The sequence below is a fragment of the Macaca mulatta genome, chromosome 3 (genome assembly GCF_049350105.2).
Source record: "Macaca mulatta isolate MMU2019108-1 chromosome 3, T2T-MMU8v2.0, whole genome shotgun sequence".
Lineage (NCBI taxonomy): Eukaryota > Metazoa > Chordata > Mammalia > Primates > Cercopithecidae > Macaca > Macaca mulatta.
This window is the reverse complement of record NC_133408.1, coordinates 55,727,501-55,749,498: the sequence shown is the minus strand read 5'-3', so window position 1 is coordinate 55,749,498 and position 21,998 is coordinate 55,727,501. Positions and strand designations below refer to the sequence as shown.

The 21,998-nt window shown below is 42.4% G+C and overlaps 1 protein-coding gene across 10 annotated transcripts in view; it reads right to left on the bottom strand.

The window, feature by feature from the left end:
* AUTS2 (activator of transcription and developmental regulator AUTS2) overlaps positions 1-21,998 on the bottom strand; it is a 1,204,012-nt gene that overhangs the window by 356,610 nt on the left and 825,404 nt on the right. For all 10 annotated transcript variants that reach the window (XM_015133354.3, XM_015133357.3, XM_015133359.3 and 7 more), the window contains exon 5: positions 5,072-5,101. In XM_015133354.3, the coding sequence (XP_014988840.2) occupies positions 5,072-5,101 (30 nt within the window). The remainder of the gene's footprint in view (positions 1-5,071; positions 5,102-21,998) is intronic.

Below are 21,998 nucleotides of genomic sequence, written 5' to 3'. Positions count from 1 at the left end.
GTTCAGTCCGTTTTAAATACCCCGGACTGGGGCCTCTTATGAGCACCATTCACCTCTAAAGCGGCAAGCATTTACCCCCTTTTAAGCACTAACAGATAGCATCCCTCCACCTCCTAAAGCAACTACTGTATAGGTTATTTTTGTTGTTGTTGTTTTTAGGTCATTTCATTGAAAAAATTGGCAATAGCAACAAGTATTAGATGAAGGGCTTTGTTTTTACAGATAAAATCTTTTGTGTTGCAGTATACTGTAGTGTTGGCAAAATTGGAAAAGATTTAATCAAAATACGGTGATACACATGCATCAAAATATTAGTCTTCCTCTTTTTTCAAGCGTCCTCTCTCATTTTACCTCAAGTAAAATGAACAAAAGCTAACATTTATTGAGCAGTTACTATGGACCAGGCACTGAGCCAGATGCCTTCATATATTTTTATTTTATTTTTTTAGATAACAAAGTCTCACTCTGTCACTCAGGCTGGAGTGCAGTGGCATGATCTTAGCTCACTGCAGTCTTGAAACTCCTAGGCTCAAGCAATTCTCCTGCCTCAGCCTCCTGAGTAGCTGGGACTATAGGCACATGTCACCACGCCTCGTTAATTTTTAAGATTTTTCTTTTTTTTTTTAAGAGACAGGGTCTCGCTATGTTGCCCAGGCTAGTCTCAAACCCTAGGGCTCAAAGACCAGAGCCCACTTTGTCCTGCCTTGGCCTCCCTAAATGCTGGGATTACCGTGATAAGCAACTATGCCTGGCCCTAAATGCTTTCATTTAATTGCTATAGGACTATGTGTAGAGCTGTTGTCACTCACATTTGACAGCTGAGAAAGCCGAGGCTTGTCCACAACAAAATAGAAAGGGACAGAGTCAGAAACATGCATCAGCCATCACACTGAGGCCCAAGTGCTTGGCCACTGGGCTATACGCCTTCCAATCAGCTCGGTCACATGCCATACACAAGAAAAAGGGTGTGGGTAGAAGAGGGAATGACTTTTAATCTCCACATTAACTTCATAACCAAATAGGGGGTATTTCTTAGCATAATGGGCTGCTGCCAGTGGTGGAGAAAGAAAGGAAACAAAATAAAATATGGGCCAAATATTTGGCAATATGCATGTTGCCTCTTTGTTCTCATGATACCAATTCATTTCGAATGGGGGATCAGAATAATTGCTTAATTTGGGTGACTAAGGGTGCCAAGTGCTGCTTCTTTTCTTAGCTCTCACTATAATGAAGAACAATCCCACATCTAAGATGCAGTGTTCACAGGCTTCTGTAATTCCCCACCCAGTTTCTACTGTTTTTTTTTTTTTAAATGAGACGGAGTCTCGCTCTGTCGCCCAGGCTGGAGTGCAGTGATGCCATCTCAGCTCACTGCAAGCTCCGCCTCCCAGGTTCACGCTATTCTCCTGCCTCAGCCTCCCGAGTAGCTGGGATTACAGGCGTGCGTCACCATGTTGGGCTAATTTTTTGTATCTTTAGTAGAGACAGGGTTTCACTATGTCGGCCAGGCTGGTCTCCAACTCCTGACCTTGTCATCTCCCCGCCTCGGCCTCCCAAAGTGTTGGGATTACAGGCGTCAGCCACCGTGCCCGGCCCAATTTCTACTCTTCATGAATGTCCTCGTGGCTATCTGACATTAATGTGGAATGTATTCACGTGGCTGGGAGGGGAGGATAAGGGAGATACTTTGCTCAGTGTCTCATCAAAGCCTTTTTGTGCACAAGCGTCTCTTGTATTTAGGGAAAGCTCTGCTTTTTAAGCCCCTTTTGGAGTCACTGCCACGTTAATTAGTAAGGGTATCATTTTATAAATTACAGCTTCATATCAGAGGAAAGCAGAGTTTATCTTAATTCAGTCAGCTGTGTGAAACACAGTACCCTAATTTTAGCCCGCCGGTTCTGCAGATCCCTCTGGAGTAAGGGAATGGCAGGTCTTCCGGAGAGAAATCCCAGTGGGTCCCCGACAAGTCTCACTTTTGCCTCCAACAGCATCCCTGGTGGGGCTTGCTGAAGGGATCCCAGGACACTGAGTGGCATCTTTTCCACCATTAGCAATTCAGATTCGAATGCGAATCCTCCAAGCAACACATGAAAGCAGCCCTGGTTAGCTCTGTGGCTCCGACGGGGGCACAGGCAAGAGGTTTCTTCACAGAGGAGGCTGACAGGGGCCCAGGCTCTGACAGAGCATAAGTCTTGGAGGATGGTGTTAAAGTTGGCGATAAACACCAGACAATCTCAGTCCAAAAGGGGAAGCCTGACAGTCTTCACTGCACCAGGGCCAAGCAGGTGCGAGGGCAATTCGAGTCTCAACGGCTCCCACTGGGAGCCCTCTAGAGAAATGGCATGGGGCAGAACAGAGACAGATGATGTGAGCGCTGGTTGTGGTGCGGCCACCACTTAAGACCTGCAGGATCACCACAGTCGAAAGGAAGAACGACTGGGGGTGCGGGGCAGGAGATGCGCCATGGATCGGAGGAACACTCCTAATGCCGCTTCCCTTCCTGCCATTGCCATTCTTGGACTCGCCTACAACCAACCACGTATCCGCTTTATTACCCTGAAATCAACTCAAGCTCAGAGTGGTGGGTGGGAGCTACCTTCCCAATACCCATTATTCTGACACTTTGCTTCTTGCACTTAGAAATGGAAACCTAGACAATAACTACTCAGGAATTCAGGTGATGGGAAAGGACCTGGTGGGGTGCTCTCCGTATTGGTCCCCAGATCCCTCTGACAACCAGAGGCAAATTACTTCTAGAAATTACCAGAGTTAGGTGATCATCAAGATCCATGGTTCAAGACAGCTCTAAAGGCTCCGAGGTCATTGACCTGGGATGAGGCCCTGGCACTGGAACTTGTAGTAGCTCCCCAGGTGATCTGGGTGTCAAGGTTGAGACATTTACAAGGAATGGTGAAGACATTAAAAAGGAATACAAACCTGGGCATCCTTACCACCTTCTACCACTGCTGAAGACTGGTGATGGTTTTGGAATTCACATTTCCTTTTTTTTTTTGAGATGAAGTCTCGCTCTGTCACCCAGGCTGGACTGCAGTGGCATGAATTCTGCTCACTGCAACTTCTGCCTCCCAGATTCAAGCGATTCTCCTGCCTCAGCCTCCCAAGTAGCTGGGACTACAGGTGCCCGCCACCACGCCTGGATAATTTTTTGTATTTTTAGTAGAGACGGGGTTTCACTGTGTTAGCTAGGATGGTCTTGATCTCCTCACCTTGTGATCCACCCGCCTTCGCCTCCCAAAGTGCTGGGATCACAGGCGTGAGCCACCACACCCGGCCCCACATTTCCTTTTAAGGAAAGAATGTCAGCTTGGTGGTACAACCCTGAATAAGATTTATCCTTTTGGAAAAGTGGCACAGGCTTACAAAGTGAGATCAACCATTGCTGATAGATCTGGAAGGGCCAGAAGGTACCAGTCCCTCCCTGGGTACCAGTGATGCCCACCATGTGGGAATGTGGCCTCAGGGGTTGGGGGGCCAGTGACCATGTCTTGAACACTGAACCATTACTGCTGTGCACATGTCCCTGGCACCCACTACACACTGGCTGCCTGAGACACCAGGGGTGCTACTTCCAAGGAGCTAAGGCTCCTGGGGGCTGGAGGAAGGAAGCTCCTACTTGTCAGTTAAACAAAAGAATAATCCACAGCCCCCTTTCCAGTGTGTACTTTCGCTGTCATCCAACAGCCCATTACCATGTCACAGCATAGCACACCCTTCCATAGGTCACTTTGTTTAAAATGACATGGATAATGCACATGTCAGCAAGCTGACAGTCCTGGCCGTCCTTCAGAGATAAAAACCTCAAGGCGAGAGCCTGTTCTTATCTGGGGGACATGCATTGGTCTACAATCCAAGTCAGGCAGAACATGATTTCTCCAGAGAGCACTTTTTTCATTTCCTGATTTTAAGGAAATCAAATAAGCACCATTTGTCTTCATCTGAATATGCTTGACCTGCTCAAATGATGATGTCTCGCATTTTATAACAGGCTACATATGCTGAATTCAAATTAACGACAGTATAGAACAAGAGCCTTTAGATCTCTCTTGGAGGCTGGCAGCAGAGAAGGAGAGAAAAATTCTGGGTTTGTTGGAAAGATCCCACTAAATACTAACCACAGCATTCTGAATAAAATCCGCAAGCATGTAGGAGGTGAAAGTCAAAGCACAGGGCACAGGACACATCCAGAAACGGGGGAAGGGAGGCCGAGTCCATCCTTTTGAAGCCAAGCAATACAGAAACCATGATATTCAGGTAACTCTTCTCGAAATAACACAAAGCAGCAGTATAAATGGAAGGAAATTTGGTTGGGGACTGGGACAGCTAGAAGGAAAGACCAAACAGATAAATAATCCCTTTGCTTCAGGCAGCAGAAAGATCACTTTACCAGGTTGTGATCCAATCTTCTGGAACCTCAGAAACTGAGTTCCTTTTCTTGATCCATGTTGATCTGGATACACAGAGGCTGGTGCCCATGAGCCTCGAAACAGAGCATGTACCTGCTGGAAGAACTGTCCTCCTACCTGGCTGTCCGCCCTGATGGGAAGACAGCAGTTCCCATCGGACCTCCCTTGCCCACCCGTACCCCATGATGAGATTCCTAGATACATACCATTAACATTTCTATCAAGAAGGCCAATAGGTACAGAAAAGCATATGGGTCAGTAAAATAAATGCAGAAATGACATTATAAATGCATACTAGCAAGTTTAATGTTCTCATCATGGATTTTAAAAAATCAGACGGTTATTAAAATAAATAATTTTATCTTTTAAAATGTTTTTGGGTCTATGAGTCATCTTCCATAAAGTAAAAACTCAGTGTCACATATATGCAATATTAAAGGTCTTGTTTAAAAAAAAAAGTAGATCTGACAAATTAAACGTGTCATAGCATAGGAAATGTCACCGTGTGAATTATGCCCATCTTTCCTAAAGAGAAAAGGTCCTGTCAACATGAAGCTGGCATCCCACCCTGTAGCTGTGTGTGGGAGGACTCTGGTGTTCACAGTCTGTTATGTGCTGTGCCCACAATGCGGGGGGGGGCATCTTACCTTCTCTTCCTGGTCACTGTCACTGTCACACTGAAAATGAAGACAAGAGAATAAGGGTTAGTGTAAGAACTGAGTATGTTTTTGCTTTTGATGCCTCATCCCCCAACCCTCTTACAAAAAAAGTGCAAGGTAAGTAAAGGAAATAAAAAATGTTGTCTTCTTGGAAAGAAAGAGTTTCTTGAGCTCAAGTGCTAGTAAACAGCATCCGAAACAAAATGCTATCCAGATGCAAAAAAGGTGTTTTGTTCATTTCATCTGATGCCTGTACTCTGTGGCTCTTCCTCAGGTCAGTCCAGCAAGGTGCTCAATCATACAAGTGAGTGCTTCCCTCCCACCACAGCAGGGTAGAGGCGATGCCCCTCTAGGAGTCAGCCACAGGATTAAGGTGAATCAAGATTGTTCAATGAAATTCAGAGCAAAATCAATTTCTTAACGAAGACATTCTATCTTCAGCTAATGTGAACGGCTGTATCTCTCCCGGTGCTTTTCTACAGGAAAAGAGGTAAACCTCTGGGCATCGTAGTCGCTCATTTGAACTTTGAAGGAAACAGAACATAATGGCCAAGGCTCACCACTTATGATGGCTGCCTTTTCCAGTTTAGAGGCCTAGAGAATAGAAGGAACACTCCCTATAAAAAGTATGCCGAAGACAAGAGGTCAGGGTAGTAAATAAAAAATATGGGCAAACAAATATGCTTTAGGGCCATAGACTCAGATCATATCAACAGATCCCAAATTCCAACCATTTAGTTGGTTTGGGATAAGCAGAGTGATAATTAATAATTAACCCCAATCTTTGGGTTCCTCGCGATAAGCAAAGGAAAAAAGAACATAACCTAAAAAAAATGAAGTGTTTTGCTAATTCAATATTCAATGAAAAACTGGGGGATGTGTTTTGTTAGAGTAAAGCTCAGCAGATAAATATATCCATTCATTCACTCAATAGCCCTTGATAAGGAACTGCTAAACTAGACTGAAATTCACCTGAGATACAGGCCTGGCTCTCAAAGAGCCTTCCGTTTAGCAGTAAGACATGAAGCTGGGATACAGACACTAGCAGGGGTGTGGCATGATCAGAGCTGCTTCCATGAGGATGACTTTCTGTGGGACCATGGAGAGAGTGCACAGTGGGGAAAAAACAGGTCACAGGGAGAGCAGTTTGGCAGCCATTCCACTGTCTAACCCAGGGTGGTGCCATGGTTTAGGAAGGGAGAAGCAGATGGCAGAGCAATTCTGAAGGTAGAACCAACAGGATTTGATAACACATGTATATGGGAAGCAAGTAACAGAGATGCATCTAGGATGATGCCAAGGTTTTTTAGTGTGGCCACCTGGACATGTGAGTTGGTACAGCTTTGAACAGAAACAGGAAATAAATTTGCTCGTAGGTGGCCACTGCTGGCTAGATCCCCACAGCCAATCACAACTCCCTTCTCCCTAGTCTGTACCTTCTCCTGACACTCTGAGGTTAAAAATGCCAGGTACTTTCTTTCCCGATTTTTCTTGCAGCTAAAGGTGGGAAAAGAGGTAAACCTCTGGGCATTGTAGTCGCTCACTGAAGACCCATCTTTGGCCAATGAGATTCTGAAATCTGATGAGGGCTCTAGAAACAATTTTGTCTCCCCAGTAAACAAAGAAAAGAAGGAACCACCTGCCTCTGGCCTTTGAACATGAGTGTGTAAGAACATGATGTCTGGATATGTAGCAGCCATCTTGCAAAAATGAGGCAAAGAGACTCAGTACAAAAACAACAGAGTGGGACCAAGGGAAAAAAGCCTGACAGAATTGGACCACTGAATCCATCTCAGAGCAGCCTGCCTCAGGACTTTTATTCAGAAAACACTAAGTTACCTTATTGTTTAAGCTCCTATTAGAGAGCTTTTAATGGGAAGTAACAGAACACCCATCTAAATGGACTTCTTGCTATTATGAGACAACCTGGGGACTACTTATTCTTTTCAGACTAAGCACTCTGTACAAAAAGCATTTAGGAACTTATATCACAATCTTATAGGCTGGAGGATTAGAACATTTTCTACTTCTCCCATTGGCTCCTCAGTGCCACAAGTTAGTCAGATATTCAGTGACAGGGATTTAACCAAGTCCAATGCATCATTTCCAACCCAGCTTCCAACCTCAGACTGTCTACATTTACATTCTTTGACCTGATGAGTAGTTTCTTTATTACAATAAGTCAAATGAGCTGAGAAAGAAATGGGAAGAGATGAAGACTTTGAAGCCCTAGAACCGCAGGTGGATGAGGAACAATAGTGTCCTGATTGTGTGATCTCTCCATTGCCTTTAATTAAGCCCTCTGTGAGGTTCCTAAGACCCGGGCACACTTTCAAGAGTGACAATGCACAATTCAGGAGGGGTGTGGAAGGCAGAAGACTATTTTGCCAGGCAGGCTTATGTTCCCAGATGTTCATAGCGCTCCTTGTGAGGTAATCAATGACAGCTGAAGGCTGTGGCATGGCATTTGCCCACCTCCCCAAGGATCTGGTGTGCAGGGAGGAGGAGGAGTGGGGTAGTTGGGAAAGAACCACCACTGTGCCCCATATCCTAACGGCAGTATGTCCCTGGGAATGGTTATTTCTATCAAAGTGTTAAGCTTCCTGCTTTCCAACAGTCCAGTTCTAATTTCAAGGTCCACTTAATTCTGCATCAAGTAATTACTGATCTACCCAGAAGCACCTTGTCTCCAGAGTTAAGCATATGGTGAAGAACCGAGACCTACTGGTATCCATTATGGAAGCAGCACGGATGCCAAGCCGATTAAAAATGCTCAGGCTCCCCACACAACATGCCGGGTGAGTGACAGCTCCTCGACAAGGCCAGTCGTGGAGTCTGCCAAAACAGTCTCTGCTGCACTGGGGTCCACATGGTGTGCTGAGAAAACAGTTCCATTTCTGGTATTAAATTCCCATACTGACCCGAGGACTTCGCCGTGAGCTCAGCAGGAGCGCACCATCCAATTTACAGCTCCACTCTCTGGAGCCTCGAGTGCCAGCCCCTGGCAGAGATGAATGATGGTCAACCCCTCCAGCTCATAAATTATGCAAAGGCAATAAATGCACTCAGCAAACAGCGCCTAACGTTTGCCTTGCCTGGCTCCTAACACACTCTGTAAAAAGCCAGAAGCTCGACACATACAAGAGGTCTATTTCACTCATAAAGGGGGTTTGTTGACAACCCCAGACGGAAAGCGAGCCACAGTCCTAAGGAGTCTTTCTGCTTCACTGGCAGCGGTTTATGGGCCTGCTTTATGAAAAAGGGAGGCTGTTTTATAGAGTCAGTGTGGGTAGAATTCATGGCCTCAAATTCACATTTAATACACTGTACAGCTTTCACACCCTAAGTTCAACACACTGGATTTTTTTGGCCAAATGATTCTTGGTCTTCAAAGGTTAAAAGAAGAAGTGTCTGCTCCTCGATCCCTAGATACCCACTCCAATTTATAAGAGTTCACATTGAGCCACCTCCTGATGCAGGTTTATGTTCTGCATGAGGCTGGGAAATGGAAAAGGCATGTCAGATGCAGAGACGGGGTCCCAGCAGATTTGACCATTTTAAGCATTTTGACATAGGGGTCCTGCTTTGGTTTATTAGCAAACAGGTTGCACACTAACTACCAGCTTGAGGTGATGGAGTACTCTCCATGACAAGATTTCAAAGCCCGCTTGAAAAGCTAAAAATATTTCCTCCATTTTAAAAGCAAGAAATGAAAAGAGACAAAAAGGAACAACCAGGTCTTAGAGCAATGACAGGTAAGAATTCCCGGTCACCCGGCCTTCAGACAAAGACATGACCTGAACCATCACAGACAAAAGGAGAGAAAGAAGAGGTGTGCACGCCAGGCCACAGGCCTCAAATGCACCGTTAGGAAGGGACTAGTTCCTAAACCTGAGTCCCTCCAGCCATCCCAATACTGCAACCGCTCAACTCCATCTTCACCGTCTCCTCCCCTGGTTTCATGAATCAAAAGTGAACTGCTGGAGGCACAGTCTTCCTTTCCCAGACAGGTCTTAACTCTTAAACAACCAACCAACCAACCCACCCAGTCTTTCTCCTTTTGAAAATACAGATTTATGGCTGGGCAATGGGGCTCACGCCTGTAATCCCAGCACTTTGGGAGGCTGAGGTGGGTGGATCATGAGGTCAGGAGTTCGAGACCAGCCTGACCAACACGGTGAAATGCCATCTCTACTAAAAATACAAAAATTAGCCAGGCGTGGTGGCATGCGCCTGTAATCCCAGCTACTCAGGAGGCTGAGTCAGGAGAATCGCTTGAGCCTGAGAGACGGAGGTTGCAGTGAGCCAAGATCGCGCCACTGCATTCCACCCTGGGCAACAGAGCAAGACTCCGTCTCACAAACAAGCAAAGAAACAAAAAATCAAAAAAAAAAATATTTACTGGATACATTTTTAAAAAAATTACCCATAAATCTACAATTCTTAGGTAAACACTTAATACATTTGTGTAAGTCTTTCCAGCCTTAAGGATATAATCCCCCTCATCTTTCAAACATACATTTTAAGAAATAAAAATGAATTCCTACCATTTTGGAACCTGCGTTGGTTTTCACATAACACGTCAAATATTTTAGTTTAATCAGTAAAATTTGTCCTGCAACATCACTTTAAAAAATAGTGACACTGCAATCTGCTGTGTGGATTGTAACATAATCTAATAAAAATATTCCCCAGTGCTGGGTATTTAGATTGTTTCAATTGCACATCCTAGAATTTTTCCCTTTGCACCCATTCACCAATATTGCTGTTTGTGACTCTCTTTTCAAGGCCCTTCCTTTTCTGCATATTCTTTAATGTCACTGTCTCCCCAGAGTTGCATCTGGAGTTCTATTGTTTCTATGTGACTTTCAAGGGAGTCCTTAAAGATTCCCTTGGTCCCTTCTACCATGTATATGCTGAAACTCAAAAATCTCTATGCCCACATTTGCCAGATGTGTAACTTTGGAAAAGTTATTTAAACTCTCTGGGCCTTAGTTTACTTGTCTGTAAAATATGGCTAGAAGAGGAGAATGCGTTAATACATGTAAACAACTTAGTGCACGGTACCAAGTATGTAAAGATGATAAATGTTAACTATTATTAAACTTCTGTTGGGTATGTGCCCCCTCTTGAAGTGCGGCGAATGCCTCAGACTCAAGTATCCATCTAAATCTGGACTCAACATCTTTGCTCACCTGAAACTGCCCCTCTCCCACGTTGCCCTTGGTAATAGCATCACCAAGCAATCACTCAACTGTGTAAGTGAAGAGTCTTATCCTTGACTCTATCCTTGAGCAGACTTATCTTCCTCTCACCCCACATTATTGATTCTACTTTCTAACTCTCCATCCCTGTGGCCATGGCTACTGCTTTAGTTCAGGGTTTTATTTTGTCATTACAAGAGGATAATGACTGCTTTCCAAGGTCTATGCTCTCTTCCTTTTCTAATCCAAGTCCTTATTGACCAGAGTGGATTTCCTAAATTTCTATTTGATGCAGATGCTTCACAAGGCCTGTGAAGATCCTTCATATTGTTTCTAATCCCCCTCAACTCCCAAATCCCGACCATTCTCTCAACACAATGCTTCTTAAGCTTTCTGCGGTGAAGAGCCATTTGTTTTTGTTTTGCTTTCCTTAATTTCTAATATGTTATGACAATTACTTTTGTAAAACATAATAAAAAGTCAAATTCTTGAAAAATGAAAAAGAAAAACAAATATATATGAAATACATTTTAAAAAATTATTAGATTTATGAAACATAAAATTATGCTACTGAATTACTCTAAAAGTTTCCCAATGCTTACTCTTGACTGCCCATACTAATCTCACAGCAGGTTGGTTGCAAACAGCTTGTGGCCTGGCCCTGGTTGGCATCCTCGCATTGTGTGGCACTATCCTAACATACCTTGCTCCAACCACACCCACTCGCACTCAATCATGCCATCAGTTGTCTGCCTTTAACAATTCCCTCTACTGGGAATTCTATTCCTCCAAATTTCTACCTAAAAGCCTGACATTCACCTTCAAAACATAGTTCCTTTTTTGAATCTTCCAATACTTTTCCAGAAAGACTTAACTGCTTCTGTCTCCATCCCTTACAAAACTGTACTGCAGTTGTTTGCCACAATAGTCTTTCTTACCAGAGAATGAGCTCCATGTAAGGACAGTGCCTTGCTTATCTTTGTACCTCTAGGCCTTGGGACATAATAGGTGCTCAATTATACTAATAAGTCAATCTCATTCTTCTTGAGTATTGTTCAAACTGTGGTTGATTCCATGCAGCATAAGCAAAGTATGATTTAAAAGGCAGGTGATTCCAAAGAGAAAGTACAGGAAACACTAATATGATTGCTTAATGCAAAGAGATATATGTGTGAACACACTGAGGGAGGTTAAAATTGTTAGCAGAGCCTAGAGTTGGGGCCCAGAAGAAAATGTCTTCCATTAAAAGGCTCAGAAAAGATGTGATTATGACTTTATTACACTTCTTCAAAAGCAAATATTTTTCACTTTCATTTGGGAATCTCAGTATCTGTGTTTTAAGACTCCAGTCCAAATTGAAATGAGTCAAGATCTGTGACATCTCTCTGTCTCATTCAGAATGTAGGAACAAGATGGAATTCTAGGTACCTTGTGATGGAATGCATTCTTAAGCAGAGAGTGGCAATCATTGAATATATCACATACAATGACATTGAGGAGGGCATTGCTCTCTATTCTGCTCAATGGACCTTGCTGGAACAGTTATTTTGTATCTCAAATCCATTTATCATTGCCACCAAAGATGTCAGGGCTGAATACCACTGCTGAACAAAGTTATTTCATTCTTGTTTCTGCCTAAAGGAAATGAGAGGAAAATGAGGGAGAACCCCAACTTGTAAACCACAATATCTAACATCAAGTATAATTTAACATTGCCAGTGACAAAACAAATTGATTCCCCTTTGGGGCCGGCGGTTTATCTAAGACCTTAAAGACATCCCTCACCTAAAAGCAATTTCACAAGAAGCCACCTGCAGAAAACATGACACTTATTTTCTTATTTAAAGAAGTAAGATAGCAGCATGGTGACTAAAAACATGTTTACCATCCCCTGCCCAGCTGCCCAGTCCTTTGCTCATGTAAAAATGGGCTGCCATTTTGTGCCACACATGGCAGCTCTGATGCTGCCTGTTTTTCATCAATCCACAAAGCCCTATTTTCACATTGTTTACATTGCTCTCATATTGGTTTTGGACTAAGTGAAATTTAAAGCTACTGGGGCCCTAGAAATTTTTAAATTTTTAATTCTGAAAATGTTCTTACTCAGACCGTCTTCTTACTGACTGTAAAAGAATGCCATTGACTCCTCCCCTCTATCTTAACAGTAACTATGCCTGATCAAATAAAATAGTTCAGATAAAATGAAAGCCTAATTAAAAGATTCATGTTGCAAACAACAGTTTACAAGAATAAAGCTTTTGGCAATCACCTAATGAGCCCATTTTAAAATAATATGAGGTCCACCAGTCTTCACCTGTTCAGGAGATACAACAGAGAATCAACTCTCAGAAGCCTCTGGAATTTGGTACTGATAACCCAGCATTCCTGCATGGCGGAGTTCTCAGAATCTGACATTTTGGCAAGTTCTCAGTTTGAACTGGCTAGAGCTCAAATAACCAGTGTGATCTGAGGGGGCTAAGGGAACACTTCTTATTCCCCCTCCAGTGTCTCAGATAATCACACACTTTCAACCAACAACTTTCATGTAACTACTATGTGCTAGGTTCATTCTACCACCCATTAGAAGTGCAAATATATTGACAGAAATCAGGTTGTCCAAACTTGAAGTTTTTTTTTTTTTTTTTTTTTTTTTTTGAGGCGGAGTCTCGCTCAGTCGCCCAGGCCGGAGTGCAGTGGTGCAATCTCGGCTCACTGCAAGCTCCGCCTCCCGGGTTCACACCATTCTCCTGCCTCAGCCTCCTGAGTAGCTGGGACTACAGGCGCCTGCCGCCACGCCTGGTGCATTTTTAGTAGAGATGGGGTTTCACCATGTTAGCCAGGATGGTCTCGATCTCCTGACCTCGTGATCCGCCCGCCTCGGCCTCCCAAAGTGCTGGGATTACAGGCGTGAGCCACCATGTCCGGCCTAAATTTGCTCACAAATTAAATTCTAATATATATTTTTCCTTTTTGTCACTTTGAAATCCAGGTATCTTTCATAAATCAATCTGTATGCTGTAAATTTCCACAGATCATTAAAGTATTGTTGGCTTTATTAGAATTGGGGTTGGAAGTGAATATTTCACAAATCTTTGGGGAGTTCAGCTTCTTTTCCCCTAAGAAAGGAAGTCACATTTTGCCAAGTATAAATATACATAAACCCCAAAGATGAAATTTACTTAAAACCCAGAGTCCACAAACCTCAGCGGTTGCCAAATTCAGAAAAATAAGTCTCTTGTCCAAAGGTAAAACTGACAGTCTGGGGCCCAGTGATTTGTAAATGATCTCTTTTAAGCTTAAGCAACAGATCCTTTGCTTCTCTGTCATTGATTTACTGATTCTAAGTCATCAATAGCATTAATCCGTACTTGCCTGGGGACCTATTACAAATGACTTTGAAGATGGTGTGAAGCAAGAGTTTATTATGAGACTACAGTGTTACTATCAGAAAGACATCTTTGCCTGTGTTCTTTAGCAGAATTCTATTTGTGACCCCTACGTAATGGGGCAATTTTCTCTTCCCATATATAGTTTCTTGTTGCTCTGGATGGGGCCTGAGCCCCTACCCCCAGGTTTGCTTCATCTAATGCTGGGTTCTTTTTGGAGTCCCGTGTAAGCTAATAAAACCCAAATTTGACGATGAGTAAAAAGGAAAAGTATGTTATGGGTTAAAATAATACAAGAGTCTATTTTTTCCGCTGTGTTGTGATCCATAGAAATCACCCTGAGCCTTTTCCCTTTCTTCTCTGCCTGGGAAGCCAATTGCTTTGATTGCAGTGATATGAGCTAGCTAAAATGACTTGCCCTTGCTTGTGAGGCAAATGGAACATGCTAATAGAACTTATCGCATTACCCGATGCAAAAGTGCCATAGCTCATTACTTTAAGATAAAAGGATATCATTGCAGACGGCAAGCAGAATTGACTTTCTGAGGCCCGACTTGATGATGATTTAATCAACTGCTCTCTTTCACTTCTCATCTCTGTGCCTGTCGGTTTCACAGGTGCCGTTAAATGAGACACTCAGAAAGTGAGCGGAGGGAAAGAAATTGCTGTCATTACTTTTCAAGAAAGGAGGTATGCAAATTTTCGACAGAAAGATTGCGTTCATAATGGGCCTGGTAAAATACAAGGATCATGCTTGACAGGTGAGGGCAAGCCATTTGTATGTCCTTAAAGCAGAGCAACCGTCCTCGTTTAGAAATGTGCTCGGTAAGAGAAACTACAAATGAGAGGCCTGGCGGGGCCAGGGGAGAGGCGGGGCGGAATCACAGAGGGTTGGTTCAAGCTGGTCTATGTTCTAGAAAAGAGGAGGGTGCTTAAGACTCAGGAAGCCAAAGCCAGAGGAACAGATAACAAAGCCTGGTAGCTTTCAGTGTGAACCAAGATGCCAACAGTTTTTGAAGAGACTACACCATTCTCCTTCATATATAACTACGCAGCCAGACTGCCAGGGTGCAAAGCCTGCCTGTACTGTATATCATCTGAAACTTCTAGTCAGGAGCTTAACCTCTCTGTGCTTCAGTTTCTTCATCTATTAAATGTGGCTACTGACAGTATGTATCTCATAGTGTTGCTAAGAACATAAATTGAGTTAATAAATGTATAATTTGTTTAAGTACATATGTAATAAACATAAAAATGTCTAGAACAGTGCCTGATACATCTGAAGCAATCAATAGACGTTAGAAACCATCCATCCACCCACCCATCCATCCATCCATCCATTCCTTCAGTAAGACTAAATACCTTTTTTCAAAAAAGCATACGTGAGCCAGGTGTTGGAAATCTACCTGGCTCTAGTCTAGATAGAACAGAATTCTTCACTGATTTCACATACGTCTTGCATAAATTCTTCACTGATTTCACATATACAGGTCTTGCTCCCCAGGCAGGCAGTGAGTAGCTCAGAAAGTGCAGGCTGGTTGTCCCTGGAATCATCACAGGGTCTAGTGCATTCTTGAGGGCCCTCAAGATGCTCAGCAACAATTGGATGATTTATGGATTCCTCTTCCCTCCCTCCTTCCACTCATTCCACATTATCTGATGCTGCCTGTGGTGCTCTAGCCCTTTGAGGAATCTCCTCTTGGAGTAGGAAATGTCTGAGTCTAGCTGGGAATCTCAGGTGATCACTGTATGCCCTATGTATCCTGGGGAAGGAAAGGCGCAGCCAGCAGGCTTGAATCACCTTAAGGAAGGCAGAATGAATCTGGATAGATTACGTGATCAGTGTAGTATGAACAGAGGTGTCTTTTCATTCACTTTGTCTTCAATAGGTAATTGTTCTATTTTCTCCAACACTCAAAGTAAAAGCATCTTTCTTAAAGTGCTTGGAATTCCAAGTTCTTTTTCCCCAGGTAATGAAGCTGCTGCAACCATTCTTTCTTCCACCACTAAGGTTGTGAGACACTGAATGTAGCTACGGCTTTCCATGCTAAGTGTCACCTACATGACTCAATTCCCAGCCAAAGGGTCAATGTCCATCTCAAGCTAAAGGAGAGATGGGGTGTCCACGATGGCGGGGCAGCCCTGAGCTCTCTATTTTGGAAAAGTCTGGTTGTTGAAGTGCATTTTACATCTTTCAGGGTTCCTCCACAGGAACAACTGCAGAGCATGTTTTCCTCTAGAAATGCCAGCCAACAGCTGGCATTCATTAAAAAAGAATCCTGAGGCCAGGCATGATGCCTCATACCTGTTATCCCAGCACTTTGGAAGAGTGAGGCAGGATGATCGCTTGAGCCCAGAAGTTCAAGACCAGCCTGGGCAACATAGTGAGACCCCTGTCTCTGCAAAAAAATTTTAAAATTAGCAGGTATGGTCATGCATGCCTGTGGTCCCAGCTACCCGGAAGGCTGAGGTGGGTGGACTGCTTGAGCCCAGAAGGTCAAGGCTGCAGTGAGCTGTGATCATGTCATTGTGCTCTAGCCTGGGTGACAGGGGGAGACCCTGTCCAAAACAAAGAAACAAACAAACAAAACACAAAGAATCCTGACAACAGCTCTAGAAGGAAGTATTATATTACCATCCTTCCATTTTAGAGATGAGAAGATAAGTAAGCCTTCCAATGACAAAGATGGTACTTGAACCCAGTTATGTCCTTCAAAGTTCATGTTCTTAGCCAGTATAACGTACCATCTCACTCTCTCTCTCAGGATATACAAAGAAACTACTTCAAAATATTTTCCTGATTGATTGCTTGGTGAAGTACAGAGGCAAGCTGAAACTGAAAAGCGATTGCAGTGCCTACAAGCAGCAGTGAATGCAGCTAGTCAGCCATATTTCTACTCCAGGGAAGACAGCTCTCCTTTAAGAGGGACTGAGCACAGTCTCTGGCTCACAGAAAGTGCTCATTCAGTCTGAGGCTGACGTAGGTTCAAATTCTGACCCCTTCACTTAATAATCATGCCATGTTTGGAAACGAACTTAATTCTCGGAGTCTAACTTTCTTAACCAGTGAATGGCGATGAGACACACCCCACAGGATTTTTGTGAGAATTAAATGAGTACAGGTATGTGAAAGCAGCCAGAAAGACATACCAATAGTTTCATTTTTCCAGTTATTTCCATGAAAGATATGTTATATCACACACAACAACAGGGTAACTTACTAATTATTTAAATGTTGGGTTGAACTTTCGTACCATTTTATTGCCAGAGGGGAAGTCATATTCTGCAAGGAGGTGCTCAGGACGTGTTTAAAGACTCAATACTATGCTATACAAAAACAGTAACAACAACCCAAACAAACAAAACCAGAAACCACCATTCCCTCTCAACGAAGTGAGCAACAAGAAGAATCTTCCAGGTAAATAATAGTTTTATTTCACTGATAAAAAACCAAAAAAGCAAGACACTTTAGAGCTGAAATTTTGAAGTGTTCCTTTAGGTTCTTGAATGGTTTTTTGGGATGGATGTAGCTTGGACTTATTCTTCAAATAGTAACCTGTGTACAGGGACTGAAGTAAAACACATAGATACAAGATTTGGAGTTTAAATTTTTAAGTTATGCTGTGCATAGTGCATATGGGCTCTGACATTATTAAAACGTTCAAAGTTAGGTTGGAAAAATAAACAAATACACAGACAGAAAGGATAACAAAAACACCAGGTGATTAGTGGTGCAAGTAGGAAGTTAGATACTTTATACTTTGTCTAGTGGTTCTGACCAATCAGAATTAGGAGATACTTTGGAGGGCTGTACTCACAGAGATTATTTATATTCGAGATTGATTTAAGGACTGATTTACCAAAATCAACCAAGAGAGTAATCTTGACAAGAGAGAAAAATTCCCAGAGGTAACTGCAAAAATGGGGATTCGCTGAGAGAATATAACTAAAGTACCTGGCACTTAGCAGGCACTCAAGGGTCCAACAAACCACCACCCTTTCAGGACACATGGAAATGACTGTTCTGTCTTCCATATGGAAGCTCTCCAGAGCTCTGACTTCTCTGGCTGTACCTTAGCTGTTGGTTTCTAGCACCTCCAACACTGTTGGCTAGTTTCCTTGACAGTATCTCAGAGTTTGCTCATATCTTGCTCCACCTGAAGCTGGTATCTAGAAGGTGCTCAATAAGTATATGTGAAAGAATTAATACATTACAGTAGCAAAATACCTTTAGCTACTGTAGCATGGGAAGTGTCTAAGTGAAGAGATCAAAGACAGTGGTTGGCGGCATGAACACTAAAAGATCTGAAAGTGTGGTAGGTGTCTGAATGTGTCTGTGAAAAAGATGGGTGTAATTTTTTTTTTTCCTGAGACAGAGTCTCACTCTGTTGCCCAGGCTGGAGCACAGTGGCGCGATCTTGGCTCACTGCAACTTCCACCTCCTGGGTTCAAGCGATTCACCTGCCTCAGCCTCCCGTAGTTGGGACTATAGGCATGCGCTAATGTTTTGTATTTTTAGTACAGACAGGGTTTCACCAGGTTGGCCAGGCTGGTCTCAAACTCCTGACCTCAGAAGATCCACCCACCTCAGCCTCCCAAAGTGCTGGGATTACAGGCATGACCCACCATGCCCGGCTGACATGGATATAATTTTGAGGTGACAGTAAATCCTAAGAAAATAATAGCATGTACTTGGAGAACTCAGATCCTAAGGTTACTCTTTTATGAAAATCAGGAAACTAAAAATAAAAAACTATATTTATTTTCACATTTGAGTCACTTCAAGCCAACTAGAGCAACTGGAATTGAGCAGGAAGAGGGACAGTGGTGCTCTCATATTGCTAAGACATAATGGTCACATTATCAACTTCTCACTAACCAGATTTCCTTTTTTTTTTACAAATGCAAGATATTGAGAAGCTTGGCTAAAGGAATATAAATAGGGCTTGAGATAATGAGAATGGTTCAAGAAGATCCAAAGACATCTTAGGCTCCCATCACATAGGATCCTAAAGTGATTCCTTTTCCTTCTCTTTATTGGGTATCTGCCTTCACTTTTGCCCTTTGTAGAATTCCTCATACTCATAACAGAGATTTTCAATTAAACGGTACCCAAAAACAACAGTCTTCATTTTAGGATGGCTTGAAAACCTAGTCTTCTAGATCATAAACAAGGAAGGGTAGGATTACTATAAATTGTCTGCAAGAAAATACAAATTGCCAAGATAAAAACACCCACTGGTTTGCCAGTCTCAAGTTTCCTGTTTTGACATACTATATGCAGTAATTTGGTATCCACAATCTCTTATTAGAAAATGAATGTGCTATTTTTCTGAATGCTGCAATTACAATAATTGAATTTAAAATGGGGATTGAGTTTCTCTATTTGGAGGAAAAGAATAATTGTGTATTTCTGATTAAAATCAAGGGGACTGAAAGAGGTTGTACAAATTCCAGCTTCAGTCTCCCTGAGTGACTCCTCATCAGGGCAAAAAAGCAGTTAGTCAGAGAAAAGACAAATTCAAATGCGGGTAGAGAAATGGACCAGCACCTCAGCAGCAGGCACTGTCTCTGGCCTCATTTGCTTTGTCTCCTGGCCTTCAGTCACAACACCCCTGTGACAGAGGCAATCAGAGCTGCATGGCATTGTTACATTTTAAATGGCAGCCATGCTGGAGTTCCCCACTGTGTCAAAAATTAAGAGTTAAAATGCAAGGAAAACAAACATCTCTTTGTGTTGAAAATGCCTGTCCGCTTTTAGACTGCCAACATTTTGGAGTAGTTTTTACTTCTGCACTGTAGAATCTCTTTTCTGGGTGGGGGAAATGTAATGGCAGAAGGGTGGGGGGTGGTGAGAGCAAAGAATTAATAGTATTTTCTAAATACCTTTTTTTGTTTTAGTAAAAAGTTACGTTAAAAGTACCTTTAAGGTTCAGATGTGGGGAAGAAAAACGAATGAAGAAAAAGGGCTGTCCTACCTTCTAATGCCTTTTTAAAAATTTTCGGTGGCATCTTTCAGTCTTCTAAAACCCCTGTTTAGCTAAAGGTGAAGGTAAAATGTAGTCTCGTAATTCCTCCTAAATGTTCATCAAAATGTAGCTTCCTAAGAAAAGAGAAAATTTTTCTAGCACAGAGTGAGCCATGAACTGTCTCTTTATGGGATACTGTTCACTATTTTTTTGTGGCTTTACTGAGATATAACTGACATTGGTAAAAGGCACATATTTAAAATGCACAATTTGATAGCTTTTCATATATGTGTACACACCTGTGAAGCCATCACCACAATCAAGACAGTGAACCCATCCATCCCTCCCCAAAGCTTCTATCCCTCTCTCGGGTCCCTCCCCATATCACTGATGTGCCTTCCGTCACTATAGATGAGTAGGTATTTTCTAACATTTTATATAAATGAAACCAAACAGTATGTACTCTTTTTGTCTGGTTTCTATCAGTCGCTGCTTACTATTTTGACAACTAATTAAAAAGGAGCCTTCTAGCTCCAAGGTAAAAGGCAACCTTCAGAGGCTGCCTCGGCCAGAGTTTATTGTCATCCCCCAGGAACAGAACCGATTACCTGGTCTTACTTTATTCTTAGGCTTTATTATGTACTTCAGTAATCAATAAGCACTTCTATGGCAGAGGGTTTATTTTACCCTATAAATCCAAGAAGGAGAGAATCGTATTAAGACATCAGTATGGATGGGCTCTGCTGCTCTGTAACACTATGAGGAGAACACGAGCAACAGATTTAAATCTAAGAAGGTTACAGAGCAGTCACAGCTCCTGGCTGGATGGCAGGGATCATAAAAGACTCAGGCAAGATCTACAGCAACTTCACTGTAAACCAATGGGACTCTCAGAGCAAAAAAACCCAAACCGAATAGGCATGCTCGTTGTCTGCCCTGAAAGAATTATAAGCACTGGCTTGAGTAGAATGTGAAGAATCCCACTAAAAAATCCAAAATATTTCTTAACAGAACAAATACAAAGGTAGAGAACAAATACTGATTTCAGCCTGACTGTGTAGAAAGCCTTGCTCTGGTGTAGAAAGCAGCTCACTTGGTAGCCTCCTCCTAGCCCCAGGAGACCCTGAATTCTCTCCCCTGCAACTCCTCGCCCCAGGGCTCCGAGATAATTATCACTGGAGCATCTTTTCTCTAGCTAGCCCTTGGAGACTCATCCTTCCTTTCAAAAGCAAAGAGGTCAATTCACGGAAGGGGAAATATAAATGGCTAATAAACGTGTGAAAAAAATGCTCCACCTCACTAGTAATCAAAGAAATGCAGATTAAAAAGAGATATATTTCTCTTCATCAATCAAATTAGAAAAAAAAAACATGTAAATGCTGATATGCAGTGTTGGCAAGGCTGTCGTGAGGCAGACACTCATATACTTCTGGAGAAATGTCAATTTCTATTTGGAAAATAATTTTGCAATATGCATCAGAAGAAGAGAAGCATGCATCAAGAGCCTTCATATTTTCCATACTGTCTAGCTCAACTATTCTGAAAAAGGAACAAAAATGTCTATAAGAATTTGTTTAAAAAATTTCATTATGGAATTAGGAAATGACCCAATAATACATTATTTATATGGCTACTGTCAGCACACAGCAAGGGCCAGGAAATCTGCTAAGAGAGACTCTTCATATGTTCACGTTTTTAACCTTACAGCAAACTCCCCCACCCCCCTGCCCCCCGTGTGTAGATTTTAGTTTTCCAATTTTACAGTGAAAGAAGGAGCCTTAAAGACATTAGGCAACTTGTCAAGAGTCATAAATTTATAAGAGGAAGACCCAGGCATTTGAATCCTGGTGTTTCTAACTCTCTGCACTAACCTACTACACAGACTTCATAAACTTAAATGTCACCAAATTGGGAAACAGGTCAAGGTGCCAGGGTTGTGTTCACTCATTAAATTAAGGTTCATAAAGAATTTTGCTGAAATGGAAAAGTGATCACAGTCATAGGGAAGTTAAAAACATTATATTAGGTTGGTGCAAAAGTAATGGCAAAAACCGGAATTACTTTTGTACCAACCTAACCAAAGTGACCTTGGGTGAGTTACGTATCCTCCCACAGGTTTAATTTCTTTTTTTAATCAAAAAAACAGGGGTGATAGTAACTACCTCTCAAGGTACCAGTAAGAAGAAAATATATTAAAAACTGCTATTTTTATTATTACTACTACAATGAAGGAAACAAGATACATACAAGTTATATATACAATATTACTTTAAAATTGCTAAGCATACACACAGAAAGAAAAAAAAAGACTGGAAAAAATGCAGCAAACACTGTTTATTTCTGACTGATAAAGAGC